The 21158-nt window shown below is 34.2% G+C and overlaps 1 protein-coding gene across 1 annotated transcript in view; it reads right to left on the reverse strand.

The window, feature by feature from the left end:
• The window catches only part of COL19A1 (collagen type XIX alpha 1 chain), a 337609-nt gene that overhangs the window by 232962 nt on the left and 83489 nt on the right, over nucleotides 1–21158 (reverse strand). Inside the window, exons 10-11 of the mRNA XM_032154149.2 lie at nucleotides 11261–11305; nucleotides 8438–8482 (exon numbers count right to left, since the gene is read on the reverse strand). Of these exons, the coding sequence (XP_032010040.1) occupies nucleotides 8438–8482; nucleotides 11261–11305 (90 nt within the window). The remainder of the gene's footprint in view (nucleotides 1–8437; nucleotides 8483–11260; nucleotides 11306–21158) is intronic.

Here is a 21158-nt window from a genome sequence, read left to right on the forward strand (position 1 = left end):
TAATGGGTAACAACTAAAATGTTTTTAAAATAGAAGCCACATGAATAGTTTTGTAAAGACGCATCTGACTATAATTTGGAAAATGAATGAGAAAGAGTGAGAACAGGGAGATTAACTAGGAGGTGACTAATGATTATAGTTTGGTGACACTGGGGTAGATGGAGAGAAATAGACAGATTTAAACTATGATTTGGAAGTAAAATTGACATTGGTCAGAAATTCCAGAATATTGTTAAATAATAGCAGTTACACCTTTGTTTTAGTCTTGATTTTAATGGGAATTCCTTAAAGATGATGGCCTAAGTCTGACATTTCTTAGGAAGTATAAAACGTTTGGAATTCTCTGTATTAGTGAACTAGTCTGTGTTTTCCTTTTGGGTCCTAACTTGTTCAAGAATATTTCCTGCCAAGGACCTTATGATTGCTTTGGATTTTGGTATAAAGTCTTCTTCTTAAATGATCCACAACGTCTCCAGCTACTGTCCTATGGCTGTTGTCCTCTTCACAGCTAGTTCTTGTGAGGGTTTTTCTGCATGGCATCTTTATTGGTCACCTGTAATTTAACTCTTCGGCAAACTCCAACCTGGCTTCTCCTCTCTATTCCATCAAAATTATTTTGCTAAACTCACCAGTGACACAAATAGGAAAACACATTTAACAGATGTTGTTAAATTTCTAACAACAAGGGAATGCTCAAATAAAATATTACATATCTATATAGTGAAATATTATGCAATCATTAAAATAATACTTTAAAAGACTAATGTTCATAAAATATTATAGCCCTTTATAGTTATTCTTCTCTTATTTATCTCTCTTTCACTCTCTCTCTGGACATTTTAGTTTTTCTATAACTACTAGCAAGTGATGCAACAACAGAGGGTTAAACATATTTCACGTAAATTAGAGTTATTCACGAGCACTGTAAGGAATTAGGAAAATAATACACAATCTGTAATGACTAGCATTAAGCCTCTGGCTTGGCTTTGGGATTACCATCACTCTTTCCCAATTGCCTGCTACCATGGATAATTGAAAGTTGGCATGGTTACTCCCATGCCAATTATCATTGGCCACAGATAAATTGTTATGATTTTTAAAATCATAGTTATTATTTTGCTCCATCTGTTCTCTTTATTTTTTAAGTCAGCTGTCAAATCAAACAAGTAAGTCCTTCCTAAAAGTTGTAGAAGTTTAGTTTACATGTTACTAGGGTAAAGGAAACAATTGTATAACATGCTGATGTTCAGTAGAACTCTGCAAGGTGAACCAAGAGAGAATTCACGGGAAGTAAGGTAACATGTAGACAGTTGCTTTAGAGTGATGAAGGGAAAGTGCCATATTTATAATAACAGTATTTAACATTCTTGCATTAGTTTTAAATACTAGGCATAATCACCAAGAAGCTTTAATCATGAAATCCTAAAAAAAATTTCAACTTTGACTTGTTTTTTCCATTTATTCTTCTATCAGTTCTAGTTTAGCTAAAGTTAGTAAGTACATGTTGCTATGTAAAAGTACAAAACCATTCCTTGGTTTAATTATTTGATATATTGTGTTTCTTTTTTCCCATTCTAATTAAGATTTTTAAAATAATATTTTCCTATTACATATAAAGTGTTTCTACCATTTCAAATTCAAAATATGTTTTGACACAGTCTGCAAGTCCCACTATATAAACCTAACTTTAAGAATTATATTTTAGGCCATGGGAGAAGGAAAGAAATGAAGTAAAATTGATAAACCTGTTTAAACTTTCTACTCTACTGTTAATTTAAAATAAAATTTTATATCATTTGTGTTAGATTTATTATAAAATGGCCCCTTTTTTCACCCCTCCATGTATTTACACCCTAGGCAATGTGTCCATGCTGCTTCTCTCATCAAGAGGTGGAATCTATTTTCCTACTCCTTGAATCTAGGCTGGGTTTGAGACTGGCTTTGGCCAATAGAACATGGTGGTGATGGAGGTGGGGGCAAGCTAGTTCTGAACAAGGAGGCTAAAGAGGCTTTATATGCTTCTGCTTCCTCTTTTTGGATCCCTGCCTTCACCTTGAGGACAAGTCCAGGATAACTGTTGGAAGATGACAGATCATCTGGAGTAGAGACATGTTGTCTAGCAGAGGCCAAACTAGCCCAGCCACCCTCAGCCAACCTGGCAACTGAGAAGAGATACACACTCTTCCCCTAGAATCTGGTGGGGATTGGTTCCAGGACCCCTGCTGATAACAAAGTCCATGGATGCTCAAGTCCCTTATAAAAAAGGAAGTAGTATTTGCATATATCCTCCCATATACTTTAAATAATCTCTAGTTTACTTATAATACCTAACACAATGTAAATGCTATGTAAATAGTTGTTAGATTATATTGTTTTTTATTTGTATTATTTGTTATTGTTGTATTGTTATTTTTAATTTTTATTTCTCAATATTTATTTTTGATTCATGGTTGGGTGAATCCACAGATGCATAATCCCTGGATGCACAAACTGCAGGTAACACAGGCAAATTTTATGAACGAACTTAGGTAAGATCAACTGAGACCAAAAAAAATCACTGAGCTAAGCCTAGTATACATTTCTAAACCATATAATCACAAGCTAAATAAATGAACATTTTAAGTCACTAAGTTTTGGGGTGATTTGTCACATATCAGTAGCTAACTACTATATCCTCCTGTCTTTTACTTACTTATTCACAAGAAAAATTAGGAATTAATGTTACACAAATAAAGATATCTAATAATTCTGCCAAATAAATTTTTGTCAAAATATTAAGATTTTATATTACTTTTGTATATTGGCTGTTGAGGATATTAACATTTATTGAACATCTTTTATTCACCAGCACTCATTTAATTCCTGCAATCATTCTGTGAGGTAGAAATTAACTTTATTTTATAAAAGAGGAAACTATGATAAAGAAAGCTAGGAACATATCCAAGTTCACACAGCTGCCATTACAGAGCTGGACTAGGACACAGAACACAAAAATATGTGAATCCATTTATTTTATGATATGTCACCATCACTTTCAAAATAAACATCAAGTCTAGGCTCTTTCGGGAGTGGTACTCCAGAAACTAAGAATGTTGGTTCCTTGTTGAGTGATCTAGATGCTGCCCCAGAATGTCCTGAATAATCGTTTATGTATATTATATAAACATTCTCATTTGGGCTTTTTCTCACTCAATACCAAATTTTAAGTGGCCCAAAGTCACAACCACTCATTCAAATTCTCATGTCCTGTGTGTAATTACCATAACAATTGAATGAGAAATTGACAAAAGCAAAAAGATTTTTCAGGGTAAAAATCCTGATTTATTTAAAGCCATAACTGTTGTTTCTAGTAGCAAATGATCACTATTGATTTTCTGAGTTACTATAATTTCATGATATTTAATGCTAGAAGTCAGTATTTTAGAAAGTTGCTTGCAGGCGACATTATTTATTTGTGGTACTAGTATAAAAATAGTCTGATTATCTAACTTCTGCTGTTACAAGTTAAATATAAAAGTTAAATCTATCTATCTGAAATAAATGAACAAAATGCTACCAAGTAAATTATCCAACATGCTTATGAGCCTAGGACTATATGAGACATATCATAATTGCTGATATATTTTTAATGCTGAAAACAAAAAAGCAACAGAATAACGAGAATGAATTCACTGCTGCTGTTGTTAATATTCATTTGATAAGGAACCAATATCAATGATTAACCTATGAAATAGATAAGTGAAGACATTTTCTATTAAGCATTTTCCATTCTCCCATCGCATCTTCAAAAGTAACCACTGAAGGCAAAAGGTGGCATATAAAATTAGTGCTAATAAAATCAACACTAATACAATCAGCACCAAGCCTAAATATATTCTATTTTAGGCTGGCTTACAAAAATTTGAATTATGTCATCTGAAAATTAGCTGATGTTGACTGGTGATAAAAGAAATACAAATGTTTTCGATGCATGACTTAATTATAAATAACCCCATATAGTTTGGGGGTAGGAAAGTATATGTGTACTTTACGCTAGGTTATAATAGACATTTAAATAATTGTATTCATTTGAATATTATATTTTGTACAGAATTTTATAACAATATAGAGTTCAATAAATCAGCTAAGAATATGGGTCTGTGGAATGTTTTTCCAGTGGATTCTGTCTGGTAAAAAATATTTGCAGCCACTATAAAACCAGAGTAATAAATATTTAAACACAGTTTTCTAATTTAAATACATATCTCATGGCATTTTAGGACCTAGATTATATTTTGGTAAGAAGAAGACAATAAAAAAATCACAAGTCACTGTAAATTTACAACTAGTTTTCCAACAACAGTTTTAAGAGATGAGTTAAAGCCGGGACCATATGAACTTGTTAGTTTTGTTTTTGCATTTATTGTTATTAGTATAACCCAGAGTGGAAGAAAAGATCAGCAATAAAGATTATCAAAGTAGATAATGCCCAGAAGCCTAAACAAGAGAAAGCAAGAACTTGCTGAACCATGGACTCTCACAGCTGCAGAATATGCCACATGTTTGATGCTCTCCACCTCTCCTTCAGTCTTAACGATTCACGAAGAAGTGCTCATTTGATTGTTTTTTTCTTTTCATCAAACTTAAGAGGCCCTCAAGAGACCAGAAAACTTTCATTTTCCAAATGGAAAATTTCCACACCAGCAGAAGCATCTTAGATCCAGGTAAGAATTTGCCACCATATATGCCCAAGTTAAACATCACTCTTCAGTGAACCAAATCGACTACATTTTAGGTAATAAATCAACAAAAGTAAGGTATAAGTAGCAGTTGCCACTGGATGTTTCTTGCAATCAAATGATATTTAGCAACAGGTTCTGCAGTTAAATTTAACGTTGAGAAAATTGGTTCTCGAACTTCAAGTTAGAACTTGAGTGAAAACATAAAATAATCATCGTTTTAAAAGCAAACTAAATTATATGATTTGAAGCAATTACTTAAAAATATTGAATGGTATAATGAGGCAGATGTTTACCTTTCATTTTCTATTTGCTGCTTCTTTTCATAAACACAACCAAGTAATATTTCTACCTTCACAAGGACATAAAGTTAAAACTCGAGCTCAGGGTTAAGGAGTGAAGAGCACGTGAATGAATCCTTGCTAAATGGCCTTTTTCTAATGTAATGTAAGAGCTTAGTTCATGCATTTACATTTGGTTACATAACAAGAGTTTGATGAAATCATTGCTGGGAAGGCTGACGGATAGTATGGGGATAACTGTTATCTGAGGATTGAACTCTGTATTTTGTTTGGAGTAGCAGCCTGCACTATAATAATAGTACTGAAGGAATCTAAGGAAGATCCCCAGAAGACCACTCTGATAGAGAGAGAGAAGCCAAAATACAACTCTCAGCTGTGGGGAGGGTCCTTCATCCCTCCTGCCTCATGAGCTATGCTGTTGGAGAGCCCAAAGATCCTTGGGTGATACACACGTAACTTTGCCAGCTAGGGATGGTGAAGCGGGATGGGGTCATTCCTATAGGTCTACATGATAAACCACAGCATGGTAAACCTGCAAATAGCTGTCATCTGAGAGAGTCATGTCAGCACCAACAACCTTTCTGAGAGAACTAACTACCCCTTAAAATAATTTTCACTTCAGGACTGACTTGGCTGAATTGTGTTTGTTCAGGAATGTACCAGGCTCTGCCCTGTTGTTACAATTTTCTATAGATGCAGAAATATACTTTAAATGAGGTCTTTTATACTTGTTCTTGTGCCACAGGTTTTCCTCAGGACTAAAGACAGAGTGCTCAACTCTTTGAGGAGCTACTTTGTCAGTCTAGTGAGTTCGATTGGCCTGAAGGCTAGCTTTTTTTAGCCATAATGGGAAGAAGCAGATTCCTCCACTTGGTTTCCACTGCATTATAGAAATGTCACCTGAAAATATCACATAGTATTTTACCTTTTGCAGTTGATATAATTTTTATATTTTGACCAGTAACTATATGTTTCTGGAGGATATGACATCTCTGACCAATAACAACGTCCTGAATTGTATTTTGCAACTGGTGACTTGTCACTCAAACAGTCAAATTAAACACAGTAAAGGCCACAGTAGGGTAATTAAAGAAGAAAGTGGGTTTTTAAAAAATGATTATGTACTCAGTTTTCCACAAAAAATTAAAGTCCAAAAAATTAAAGTCCATTAAATTAGATTGACTTTGTTCAGAAAATAAATTATGTTGTGAGTAATCCATGCTGATGTCACACCAATGTGAATGTTTCATAGACTTTTCTTGTTTAACTCTAATCTAGAAATAAAGTGAACTACAAGACCTCAATTATCTTATGAAAAAATACACGTGGTTCTGGGTCAGAATACGTAGCATGCTAACATTGAAAAAAACTCAAAAATTTAATATACAGTAAATAATAAAGCAGAACATCATTTTTATTTGGTTGGTGTAATGTAATTACTTTTGCACCAATCAAATTAACATAAGGGTTATTACATGAATCTTATATCTGACTATAAATCATCTAAATTGGGATTCTCATTCAAGGTACATATTGTCTTTTCTGTTTGATGCTTTTTTTTTCTAATATATTTAAATCATTCTACAAACATATTTCTACCTTGTGGTGAAATTGACTATTTAAATGCAACAGTTAATAGATACGTGGAACTAGAAGGAAAATCCTTGAAGCCAAATACGGTGAATGGTTTTCTAATGCCTTATAGCCTGTGAGAATCTATTTATTATTGAGCTATATCAACTATGTATATAAACTATCAAAACAACTACTAAGACTTTAGTGTATTGGTGACTTTAAATTACAGAGAATATATCTGTTCAGGCTTATTCACTACTTATTCCTACAGGTAAAATCCCACTTAATAAATCAGGAATATGTATAAATAAAGCATTTATTTAAAGACATGGCCTTCCAAATGACTGTTATTCTAAAGCAAAAATGTTCAAAGGATTTCTAAGAAAAGATATTCACCTTAAAAATAGTCATCATTTAATGAAATGATCTCCAAAAGTATGGTTATTATAAGGCCATTCTTTTTTCTTTCTGAGTTCTGTGAGGAAAAGTAATTATCATGTAGTTTGTAACATGTGTAATTTGTCTTATAATTATAATAGATGCTCATTCTCTCTATAAATACTTATTGAAAATGCAAATAACTGATCACTGGCAAGAAAGCGAAATACAGGCAAGACTGTCCAATTTGAGATTATTCTCCTTTCTAGCTCTCCTGGCCATCCAATTCCATATATACATTTGATGTACACAGAGTTATTAAACAAAAGAATGGTACTGTTTTTGTTTTATTTAAAAACAAAACAAGATTTTTGAAATGAAAAAGGATTCAAATGATTATCTGAAGGAAAATTTTGGATGACCAAGCACTCTATTCTCTGTACTTTCAATAGAAAGCTGTAAATTTGTAAAACAATGATTGCTTAAGTATTTTCACTATCAAATGACTTTCAGTAGTTATTTATTACAATAAAACACTCTATTAACATGTAAAATTAAGCACCTAGAATTTAGTTTTGTAAGAAGGTGACTTTAAATGACAGCACTTAGATTAGTGGGCTGGCATCTGCCATTGGTCTCTCAAGATCCACTGTCCACCCTTATACACCTGCTCTGGACTTCGGGAGGCTGAGCCTTATAGGTTTCCTCCATTCTCACTGGCTCTCAATTTGGTTTGGCTGGTGGGGGCTAGTAGGAGAGCTGAGGGCTAGAGGATAGTGGGATGGAGGTGTTTATTGCCCTGACTTCCCCTTTATGTGCTTATCTTGGGCTGACTGCTACCCTCAGCTCCTGTCTTCAGCCTTCGCCACACAGTTTTCTCTGCCTCTGGGCCTGGTAATTATGTGGGGTTTAAGGAGTCTGCTGTAACCTGACCTGGGATACTGCACAATCCCTGTGGTTTTCTTATACCTTGTCCATACTTTTTAACCATGCCTTTATTAAACTCTTTGAAATTATTCCAGTTTTAGTATGCCATCTCTTTTCTGTGGGATCCTGACTTTTACAGTTAGTTGTTCTTATTTATTCCTTCAGGAAAAAAATTCCACTGATAAACCAGATGTACATAAAAACAAACATTTATTTAAATAATTGGATACTTAGTGAGTGAATGATTTCATAATATAAAAATATAATGCTTTATAAATGTTTAAATCATTTCCATGTCAAGGAAACAAATTTAACTAGAAATATCTAACTATTAATACCATCCAAATAAGTTTTGAAAGATTTCTGGCAATCATTAATGCATTTATTCTACCTCAACGGAAGCAAATATTTTAGTTATGTCTATAAAATTATTGAATTGCTTATAGGGAATGCACAAAACAAGTTAAATATTCTATTACAAAACATTTTCAAGAACAATTTGTTTTTACAGATGTGAATGTAAGAAGGAATATTTACCTTTTCACCAGTTCCTCCTTTGCTGCCTTCAAAACCTTGCTCTCCCTGTAGAAGAGGAATATGATGTGTAGAGTAATAAAAACGATACTTACAACACATGCAAATTTTACAATAAAAATTGTGTTTCAAACAATGAAAAATCAATAATTGTAAATAACCATTTCTAACATGTACGCTCTAAACCAATATTAAGTTACATAAGATTTAAATATTTCTAAGTACTAAAGGAACGATTTTCTAGGGTATAAGTTACAGCTTCACCACTTCCAAGGCAATTTAATCTTGATAAGTCTGAATTTTCTCAGGTATAAAATAAGTATGATAATACTGTCTTCCTCAACGGTTTGTTTTGAGATTTTGATTCATCCTCATAGTTCCTGGCAAAGACTAAGTTAGCCATTCTTCTTATAATTACTATTTATTTTACTAGATTCAGTGGAAACAGCCTTCTTAGAAAGCTGACTTCTATGGCATACCATTCTGATAAGTGTCTTATGATGAATGAGTTCAGATTTGAACCCTTGGGTTCTGGCTCTACCTTCGACACCAGTGCTATGCTTTTTCCTGTCCACTATGCTGGCTCAGTCACAGAAAGAAGATTGGTGCTTGGAGGGCTGCTGGCTCTCAATCACCATATTTACACTAAAAGGTGTACATCTCCCTTTCTTCATCTACACCCTCTCTGATCTGACAAGCTTATTTCCCCCCTTAACTGATGTTTCATTCATACACTCAACAAAAGTTGATTGAGTGCCTCCCACATGTCAGGCACTCATGACAACATAGCTAGGAAGTGAATGTTGGGAACAGGTCATGTGCATCTCTCCACCCATGGAGAGCCTTCAGCATAAGAAGCATTCAGCAAGCATTTCCTGGGTGCACAGAGACAGGAGATAGAGGGTTTCTGATCTCTAGAATTTTTTCTGTAATGCCTCAACAAGGTGACCCTTGGTATATAAAATTTATACTAATTATATGAAAGGGAATGCCAGCTTTTAACTATATAGAAATATGCATGCATGTGTACATACATATTTAGTTTGTGAGTATGTTTTTTATATATATACCCACATAATTGCATATATGTTTATGATTATATAATTAAATAGTATACATAATTAGATAATATAATTATATGATTAAATAATATGTGTGTGTGTTACATGCATGTAATTAAATAATTATTTTTGCTTCATCTACCCTCTAAAAGTTACCAGGAATGAATATATGTCAATTGTTAGGTATTGTTTTTTACCACTGAATGCATGTTCTATATTTTTTTCTACCATTTTTCCTAAAATATAGACTTTAACTTGATCTGTTAATTCAAGCTGACATTGAAGCTGCTAAACGCCTCCAGTACATTAGCCACAATGTCAGCATGATGCAGCCACCACAAACAGCTGCTGGAAAGTCCAAAACTATTTCCCAGCAGATAAATCTGCACATCTCTTGGCTTGCAACTCGACTTGCAGATGCAGCACATGCTATATCAATGGGTTTTGTCTAGAGCTGCTGTGAAGAAATTCAGAAGCTTGCCATTTCATTGCTGCCAGTTCAATCTTATTATCTTTACTGGGCCAAGTAAATAAATTCTTTAACACAATCTGTAACTATAAATAAGTGCATATCTTTTTAAATGATATTTTCAGCTATAGAGAAAAACCTACATGCATAGTAACTTCTGACATGTTGTTGCCAAAACCAGTAAAACATCTCCAGAGCATAGAAATTATATGCTTGGCTTTGGTGGGCATCTAATATTACATCAATAATGCTCTCTCCTGTGGTGGGATTATCTGGATGGTATCATGACAGCTGGCCCCACCTGAAGTGGCTCCCCATCCCTCCAAGAAGCTGGAATATAATGATCTCTGTGTTTTCAGTAATGCTTGTCACAGATAACCATGCTTCTTCCTACAAGAAGAAAGTAGTCCTGGCCGGGTGTGGTGGCTCACGCCTGTAATCCCAGCACTTTGGGAGGCCGAGGCGGGTGGATCACGAGGTCAGGAGATCGAGACCATCCTGGCTAACATGGTGAAACCCCGTCACTACTAAAAACATACAAAAAAAAATTAGCCGGCCATGGTGGCAGGCGCCTATAGTCCCAGCTCCTCGGGAGGCTGAGGCAGGAGAATGGCGTGAATGGAGGCAGAGCTTGCAGTGAGCCAAGATCGCGCCACTGCACTCCAGCCTGGGAGACAGAGCGAGACTCTTTCTCAAAAAAACAAAAAGTAGGGGGGGCGGGGCACAAAGGAAGTTCACCTTGGTAAAGAGAAAGATACTAGGCACAGAAAGAGGCAACCTGGCCCATGCAAAACTCCTTGCTTATTAGGAATCCCTTGTTCTGAAAGAAAAATATTTTTGAAGAGATAGTTGTCTACAGCATCTTTGTAATATACAATACTTTATGTCATTGTAACTATTATGTTTAGCTCTATCTGGGATATACAAAAAAGAAGATAAGCAAGAGGTAACCAAAACCAGTCAAAGGAAGTACAATTTGTTCTATTTTACATTTTAGACTCTGACTAATAAAAGCAGACACGTTTCCAGAGCAGCTATCACGGACCCCAGAAAGCACTACCATTTAGTTCTTTGGAGAAGCATGTTACTAAAGCTCTGTGATAAAGCATCCTCCTAGAATGGTCCCTTCAAGAGGGGATTGCTTCCACGAGTTCTCTTTGAAAAGACATCCATAGCTTTCTAAAAGTCTTTGAGTGAATTCAGCCTAATCAAATAAAATTTCAGAATATTATGTGCAAATTTATTTTTAACATGTTAAAATTCTTAACTCAGATGAAACATTCAAGGACTCTTTACCTTTTGACCAGGTAATCCTGGAACACCATGTAAACCATTTTCACCCTAAAAGAAGTACACAGAATAATGTTATGATCCATAAAGATACACGAACATAGACGTTTTTGTGGTCTTTAACAAATAGCTCTCGTGTTGTGGGGAAAGGTAGCCTAATACTGAATATCTATCATGCATAGGGACTTTCCATCTATCCCTTAGTTCTCAAATCCAGGACTGTCACCTCAATTTTAAAACAGGGAAATGGAGGCTCCGAGAGGTTTGGTAACATGTCAAAGGTCACCTAACTAGTAACTTACCTGAGATTGGGATTGAGGTCTCCTACAGCCTATGTTTTTCCACATGTTATTTAGTATCTCATTTCATTTTCTCTCTTTGAAACTTCTGGGAATAATATTGAAGTCTGACATTGTGCTTTCTATGGGCCAGGCACTGCTGTTTTGACAACAAAACTATCAGGCAGATAATGCTGCCTTAATGAACTTCTTACAGGTCATTGCACAGTAATAGGTGGTAGACTCGGAATTTGAGCCCAAACACTTCAACTCTGCATACCTAGCTGCCTTCCTACACTGTCTTTGGAAAAAGATTTAATTCAGGCTTTAAGTGACTTCTTGCCTAAAATTGGAATTTTTTCTCACTATATATATTATATATATATATATGTGAGTGTGTGTGTATTCTTATATATGTACAAGCATGTTTACTTTATTACCCATATCTGCTGATTGCCATTAGATCAATTTTGAATACATACCCAATGCCATTTAATATAAAGCAATTACTTGGAAGACTTTTTAGTTCGTCCAGTTCATCTGGTTTCTGTCTTGGGTAAAAAGACAGATGCCTTTTAGTTTCCATTGCTGGAATTCTGGGGTCATCTCTTTGACAAGTCTGGTTTGTAAACAGCACACAGGCTAGAATGAGATACTCCTGAGAGGATGTGCATATTCTCAATAGAGTTTTAGGAATTTTCCTGCTTATAGGAATTTACTTTGGCTTCTGAGTGTCCAGGTTTAGACAGCTCAAAATACGCTAACAACGTCATGAAACTGCTTTATTTCTATCAAATATTTACAATTAATTTATAAAATAACAGTTTTTAAACATTCCCTAGAAAGCAGGTAGCTATCATTTATTTGAATTATTTAAGCAAAATTCAAAGGCTATGAAGAAAAATTCACATCTTTAAACTTTAAAATAGTAATATTCTGTCTAAATCTAAGGAAATTTTCATTATTTCATTAATTAACACATTTTAAAGAAAGTTTTAGTGGTTCTTACCAGAGATGTCTGCTACATACATGCACACATATTATTTTAAAGACTGAGGTTTTTCTTAGATTAGATAATTATCAAAGTATTCTACGGTATAACAGCTATCATCACAGTATATACTAAACACTAAAGTAAAACTTTGCTGCTAAATGTAATTAAATGTTAGAGAATCAACAAAATATAATCTACTTATCTATATAATAAATACATTTCTATCATTAAACGAATTGTTATAGTTTTAGACCTCAGGCATCACAGAAATCTATTAGAAACTTCCAATATCATTTGATAAAGTGATAGTGAAAACACATTAAGTATTTGGTGCCAGGAAACAGTCTATGGAAATGGAGCTCCTGTTACTCATCACAGAAGTATGTCCACTTGTCCATAAGGAGCAGATTATTTTCATCAGTTGATCCAGTATAATGTTTTATATCATATTACTAGTTACACACGATCACGAGACATGGCATATTATCCATTAAAGTATGCCAATATGGTATACACTGCCAAAAATACTTCTTTGGGAAAAAAAGTTGTGATGGTATCTCCTCTTTTCCTTTGCTCACAGCCCACTCATGCACCAGGTTCTCTGAGTACTGGCACCCAAAGGCCTACCCCGCCATATGTCAGGTTAGGATTACACCCAGATGCACTGTTAATTGGGTACCAAAACTCTCTAAAGCTGTGATATTGAGAGTATGTCTTTAATGGACACAGGTTTTATGATTGTTGTAATTAAAATACTGTGTTTTCCTGTGGCCAGCATCAAATGGTCTCTGCTCTTTCCTGACTGAATGTGTTTTATAAACATAATTCTAGACTCAACGATAACTCAGTGGACATCACTGATTAACTCATAGGAAATGTGTTTATCTAAAACCTAACTTATGTCAACAGAAGAAGTCTTTCTTTATGCTCCCTCTGACACCCAGGTTAGGTGCCACAAGCACTTTGAGGGCAAATTTAATTCTATTCATAAAATAAATATCCTCCTAAAATTACTGGAAGGTATACATTAGTTTTCTTTTCTGAACTCCTGCTGCCTCTCCTTCCTCAAAATTTCAGTCCAAGGAAGAAATAAGATGCTTCTTCTTTGGCTTCCAATCAATACTTTAGTTCATTATTGAAAGAAAATCACAATAAATGATTCCCATAGAAGCCATAACTTTCAAAACTTATTTCTGAGGGTTTTTTTTTCATTACAGGGTTTTCTGTGAAAGGATTTGTATTCCTTTTCAGGTACAAATTCAAACTACAGGAAGATAAGTTAATAAATATGTGTAATACAAAGCAGGCGAAATCTAACATTGCTGCTGATAGTATCGTTGCCTGGGTTATTACTATAACACCTTTAACTTCACAGGACAATTAAAAAGTACCCTTGCCAAAATTCAAAATAACCTCTTTGAGAAGTTTTTGGGACAAAGTTAGGTGATGTTTAGGGTCAGCTGGCTGCTTTCTGAAAAACTGATCACAGGATTTAATTTTACGTCCTTGTAATCACTGCATATTTTTCAACAGTAAGCATAGCTAGTCATAAACTATAAATTATTAGTCTTCTTGATTCTTTTGACATTGGAAGCAATGTATTTCTTATTGTGCAGGAAATATATATTGTCTGAAGGACATTTGATAAAAAAAATCACATTCCCTAGGGCTATAGTTTGCAAACCCAGTACTAATGAGACCAAGCAAATAAAGATAAAGCAAGCAGGTAAACAAAAAAATTGCAAATAACTAGCATTTGATACAGAAAGTAGAAAGTTACATACTATCTTGTGGTGATTTTTTTTAACAGTTAGACATTCAGCCTTTGATTAAAATATCTGAGATACTATTATAACATTTCTGTATTGAAAAAATTGATCTATCATTTTACTTAGAGCATATTTTTCTGGGAGCATAACCTTCTATATAAATTTAGTGTCCACTTGAAATATATCATACTTCCCCATTAATTAGTTCGTATTTATTAAAAGAAAATTCACTTAAGTTGAATATTGCATGAAATAACTAGAAGAAATATCAGAAGTGGAATGCCAGGATTCTAGGACTAAAACTAATAAAACAGGCAGAAAAAAGTAAATCTGATTTTGATTTTGTGTATTACTAAGGCGACCTCTACGTTACTGACTATAGTCCTGCTTTATTCAGCCATAATCTTTAGAAATCGAAATAGTTTATGGTTCTTAAACTGTTGGCAGTCCATTAAATGTTTCAGGAAATTTTTAAAAACCTATATTTTTAAATTTTTTTCAGATATCCAATCTGAATCCTTTTATTTCAGGGGGATAATTTTTTCCTTCTATATTTTGGGACTTCATTCTAAGAAATAAATTACCAAGTTAAAAATATATATATAGCAAAGGGTTTAAAATCTCAGACTTTTTGAATTCTTTATATTTGTTGGATCCTTAATGCAGCTAAATGCATAGGGATATTTTAATCACATTAATGCTCAGGATAAGGCCAATTTAAAACTTTAATCTTAAATGAATGAGATCCTATTATTATTTATTCTTATGGGTCAATATATGTCTTGATCATGGTAATGTATATATGGGTGGTTAGTGGTAGCTAACTCAATATCTACTCTCTTAAAATCTATTATCCTGAGTGTATATGTGTGTACATATGTATATACAGGTGCATATGCCTAGAAAACAAGCAGGATGGGCATTCTTAAATATAAGGACAAATATAAATTCATGCATTTATGTATAACAACTCCACCAAAGAATCTGATGAGGCACCAACTCTGTTGAAAGCTTCTTAAAGTTAAATACTTTTGCTGCTTAATTGGCATTGTGGAGAGCAAAGAAAAAAAATTCACTGTATGGTTACTGAATAAATGCTTTCTGAACCCAAATTAACCTTCCCCATATTTTGCCCATCAGTCTCATTTCTTTTATCTGCAATTACACAGAAAAAAAAAAGTTATAAGTCTTATACATGACATCCCTTTGTGCCACTATCAAGCCTTCTATTCAGTAAACCACTCATTTTTCAAATGATAGTTTGGAGTCTCTTAATACTATGGTCCCTGTTTTCTGGGCACACACTGGTCGGTCATGTCTTTTAAAATGTGGCACTCAGAACTCAGCACATCATTCCAGAAGTGGTCTTACACAGAATACAGAACAGGACCATCTCTCTCTCTCTCTCTCTCTCTCTGTCACACACACACACACACACACACACACACACACTTTGTTGTGGATACTATACAGTTTTGTACTTCTGTTAATACAACGTGCTTTTTTTTTTAAACTAAATTGTTTACATATGCTACATTTGTTGTCAACTACAATCCTTAAGTTTTCCTGTCAACGGGATGTTATTTTACAATCCTTTTTCAAATTAATTAAATACAAGTTGTACTAAGACTTATTCAAATAAAAAACAAAAAGAAAACCCAAGTAATTTTGAAATGTCTTGGAGAGGTAAAAATTTCTTCCTATACATAGCGAAGTTAGTGAATTAAGCCTTAGTCAGTGTTGTAGAACCCACTACAGAATCTGGGCTCCTATGTAACTGTGATGATTTTCTGAAAGTGTCAGGCACAAATGTTTGGGCTTTTCACTTTATTATGAGACTAACTGTAAGAGAGTCTTTAAACAAAACTTAAAACTTCATAAAAATACTACAGAAATACTTATTTAATGTGAATCATGTACCGAAATACCTGAAGTATAGTGATTGACATCTGAATAGAGAATTCTAACAAGTGAAAGATGATTTAAGATATAAAGAGAAGGACAGTGTCATCAGTCAGCTCCTAATTGAGGACAATGATATAGCAGTAACTGCAAACTATTTCCTGCCTGGAGTATTCCTCGTGATGAGTAATTTATAGTTCTATTCCATATCAATTACTTCTACAGGACCTTAAATGCACTGAAGCCATTGGTTACTTATCTTCAGCCCTGAAGTAAATGGTTATGAAGATATGGAGAAGGAATACACCCTAACGATGTTGTAGAGAAAGTTAGGAGATTTTCAAATCTAGTCTGGATAAAAAGAAAGCAATATAACTTGAATATTTGTGTTTGAGAGAGTGGGAAGAGCATACCTTCTCCAAAAGAAAATGGAAAGCAAATTCTGGAGATGGACACACTTCTATTATATTTAATTCTAGGAAGCAATACCTGTAAACTTTGTTCTGCAAAGAAGATATTCCCTTGTTTCCCTAAATTATGCTTCTGCAGAAAGTATGAAGGACTTTCACCGAAGTGTTGCTGGCATTGGGGTGCTTTTCCGATCTTTCCTCAGCGAAGTTTTCTAACAGTCATTCTCTATTTCTCTTCTCTATTTCTGGCTTGGGGCTAAGTCCTCAAATTCTGAACAACTCAACAAACACTTATCCAGAATCAGCCAGGTACCATATGCTGGGTCAGTTGCTGGGATTAAGACGAGACAGACCCCAAGTCCTACTCCAGGAGCTCACATTTTAGCAGGGTGTATAGACACACACTATATTGGTGATATAAACAAAGTGCTATGTGAGCAGAGTGGATAAGCTGTAATTTTGCCTGGTGGCCTGGGAGAATTCATGAAAAAAATGCATGTGTTTTGTGTTTAATAATCTGAAAATGCAGTGATGGAGATAGAAAAAAAAGATACCAATCATCTGTGATCATCTGCTCAAATCTTCTAGTCTTCCCTAACAGGTTCATTCAATACCTTACACTGGCTTTGGCAGTCCCTGATGTCTCTGGCTAAAAGCTCCTTTAGATAGAGCCACTTTAAGGAAACTCTAATATCTAAAATCATAGATGTCTTTATAAAATACCAGTTATATGTTTAAATCCACTGTTCAGTATCTACACCAAGAATAAAATAATTAGCCACTTAACTATGCAGAGAAACACAGTGTGAGCTTTCTTATGGCAATATTTTAATATTTACATGCTAGAAGCTGGTAGTACATTAAACCAAATAGGAACATTAGCAGACTAGGTTCTTGAAATATGACTGTTTAGCAAATAAAAGTCAAGTGCCTGGGTGCCAGATACACGGCATGTGTTGAGCTTGTCATCCATCTGTTGTGTTCCCTGCCAACTGCTCTACTTGGGGTGTGAGTGGAAGGCATTAGAAGGGAATAAGAAACCATTAAGAAATAAAATCAGCTGCAGAGTGAGCAAGTTTCTTTTTCTTTTTCCTGTCCTTCTATTACCTTTGTCCTTCTTATGTTTCTGTTTATTTTAGTGCTATGTTGTATCAATATATGTCTATAGACAAGACAATTAAATGACAATTATTCCATGTAAGAGCAATAGTTTTTCACTGATAATTCAAGTTTTATTCTCCTGCCTTTAACAAGTAAAGCCAACAAGTAGGCTTACAAAACTGTTTTCTTTGTGGTCATTTTTTTCTACGAATACTAGTTATGATTAAAAATTCAATCCTGTGTGTAGATTTGACTATATCTTCACTCATTAGAGGATTTTCTAAATTACACAGATATACAGGTGATTCTCTGCTTCAGACGTATTTTTCTCTAAAGTGGAGATCACTCTTGTTTTATAAAGCCTAACAATTTCGTAGGCAGGAAGTATTCCATTGTTAGAATAAAGCTAAGTTGTCTTTTTTTTCCTCCTCATTTAATGGTCTCAATTTCTATAATAAATTGTCACATGCATTAGGTATTTTAAATTATGTTTTAAACTTAGGAAGTCTAAAATTAAGCACAGAAAAATTAGGTGAGGCTAGAAATATAGAGAGGAAGCCAAATGGCTTAAAAATTCTCTAGCTTTTATACTACTTGCCTATAAGTTTCTGAGTCTCTGAAGCATTAATGCTACATCTGGACCAGCACTGTTAGAAAGTTCATTATAATTCACAACAGTGACTGGCCTTGTCTGCACTTACATAAACTGTAACAGCATCTGCCTTTATTTTCTGAAGCTGCAGTCTTCTCATAAAATGTCTTTTTAGGGAAAATCAAGATTCAAAGATCATAGTCATTTCATTTTCCAGCAGAAAAGAAATACAAAGTCTGTTAGGGAACAATGGATCTGCCTCATGCAGTCTCATCTCACTGCAGTGCTGAGGGCTTCAGAGTTTATGGTGAACAGACCCATCACACAAAGCATATCCTCATATAATGACGATAGTTAGTCCAGCTATTTTTAAGACATGCAGCTTGGCCACTCTCTCATCATGTTATCAGATGTACTTCTTAATTGCCTTAATGCATACAGCTTTTTTTTACTTCCAGAAGGTTGATTTATTTTATATTTTTATAAAGCCACGGTACTAAGTTAAACAATTTTGTTTTTGATAAATAAATTATATATATTTATTTAGTGGAGAATGTAAAGAGAAAAAATTCTACATTAGGTGTTGCATTAAGGTTAATCTGGAGAGTGGCTGTGATTGAGCTGCCTGGACGTGGGCATGCAGGGTAGGTTAAGAATCTCCAGAGAGTCAAGCGTGGAACGTTTGAAAACACACTTCAAATGTAATCTGTACTTGGAAACCAAGCAAATTTTTTTCCATAATACTTATTTTGGAAGGTAAAGCTAGACAAAACCCTCTCATTTGGTGAAAAACCATATGCACAATGATTCTTAACAGGTGAACACGATCTTATGAAGGTGGGGGAGTCAGAATCCCTAGGGTCAGATACAGTTTAAAAGGGGTCCATGGATTTAAAGGGAAGGGACACAGCCCTCCTTGGAGCAGGATGTCAGAAGCAAACTGCAGTTCACTCACTAAACTGGCAGGCAAACAAATTTAAGATCTAATTCAGACCTGCCTGTGTAAATGAAATCTGAATATTTGAGGAGCTATCCAGATGAGGTAATATGGCAAAGGGGCAAGAGCTATGGATTTCCATGGATAGAGATTCAAATCCTGATTCTACTATTTTCTCCGTACCACGTTAGGGGAAGTTTTTTATATTTTTTTCCTCTCTCTCTCTAGATCTGTTTCCTAATCTGTGAAACAGTGACAATAAATCTTACCTCACAGGGGTGTTGTAAGGATTGAATGAAATAATGTGAAGAAGGCTCCTGATAGCATTTAGCTTATAACACTTTTTGAGTAAATGGGTGTTATTATTATTATTGTAAAAGTTTATATTCTTGTACATATTTATATTAAGTGAGGAATTCATTGGTTTTCTAACATCTAGTTTGTTTTAAGAGGTCAAGGTTACATAAGATATGTGACTTTAACATTCTCCTGTAAATATATTTTGAATAAATAATATAAATTCCCCCAAGTGTTTGCTTCTTGGCCTTTTGGCTAAGATGAAGTGTATAAATTCCTTCAGATAAGTTCTAATCTGATCCCACAGTAAGGCTAGAATAATAGAATCATCAAACTGTTTATTGTTAACATTATATCTGTTGTTTACCAAATATTTATATACCAGGTGGTGACACTTTTATGAATAATCTTGTTTAATCCTTAAGATAAAGCTAGAAGTAGATGCAATATATTCCTGTTTTATAAAAGAGAAAACTGACATGTAGAGAGACCAAGTGTCCTGCTCTAAATTAGAGAGTAAGATTTTGAGCTGGAATTCAAACCTAGGCAGTCTAACTCTGAGTATTTAATATTAGCATAGTAAAGTAATGATGGCCATGATTTACTTCATACTTACTCCATGGGGAGCAAAATTAACTTAGTAAAAGTTTTCCTATTAAAATAAACATTTTTAGGGCAAATTTAAATTAATTTAGTAGACAGAATATGGCTTTTAGCATAAATTAGGCTCTATATTTGTTCAATTTTTACTATCACATTATTAGGATAAGATTATTGGACAATAATTATTCCTATTTAGAAAAAAATCCCCACTTCTAGAGAAATATATCTGTTATGTTTAAATACATAAGTGAAGTATGAAATGAGGCACTTTTTTGTTTGAAGTATTCAGGTAATGAAAACAAACATGGTTTGAGTGTTATATTTGGGGGCAAAGTGGGCAAAATTTGCTCATAGTGTCCAAATCCTCATCTCATTTTCCTACTTCATACCATGAGGATGCAAGGTGTGAACATGTGTGTGTGTGTGTGTGTGTGTGTGTATGGCTGCATGCATGTGATCTTATGCTTAAAGTCATTCACTTCTCTTAGAAATGGAACCATCCAGTTTACTCATTTTGATTGACAGAGGCTTCTGTCCATCCAAGCTTACCAGAAGTCGCCAGCTACCTAATAATACTACTACACAGAACTGATTTTCTTAAATGAACTCATAACAGAACACTTACCAAATCTCTTAGGCAAAATCATAGCTGTTCTGAATAAATGTAAAGGTGACAGTTATTTTTATGCAATGTTTAACAGTAAGGCTTTATTAGATTAGAGCTAATATTAGATTAAGAATGTCTACTGCAAGTCTGTACTGGGTGATAAGCATTACAATTACAAAAGAACATAACTAAATGCTATACTTCATCCTTAGAGTCCTCATTACTCCACATTCCATAAATACATTTTATAAAATTGTGTTGTTTAGTGTACTATTTTTCTCCCTGGTGTCAGAGGAAAAATGCCACCACAGTATATTAATGCATTGTTCAGAGTCTTGATTTAAAAAAATTTACTGCTATTACCTAGCTAAATTTCAAAGTGTAGGTTTATTTTAGAATAATGTGATTTATATG

The sequence above is a fragment of the Hylobates moloch genome, unplaced genomic scaffold, assembly GCF_009828535.3.
Source record: "Hylobates moloch isolate HMO894 unplaced genomic scaffold, HMol_V3 SCAFFOLD_2, whole genome shotgun sequence".
NCBI classification, from domain to species: domain Eukaryota; kingdom Metazoa; phylum Chordata; class Mammalia; order Primates; family Hylobatidae; genus Hylobates; species Hylobates moloch.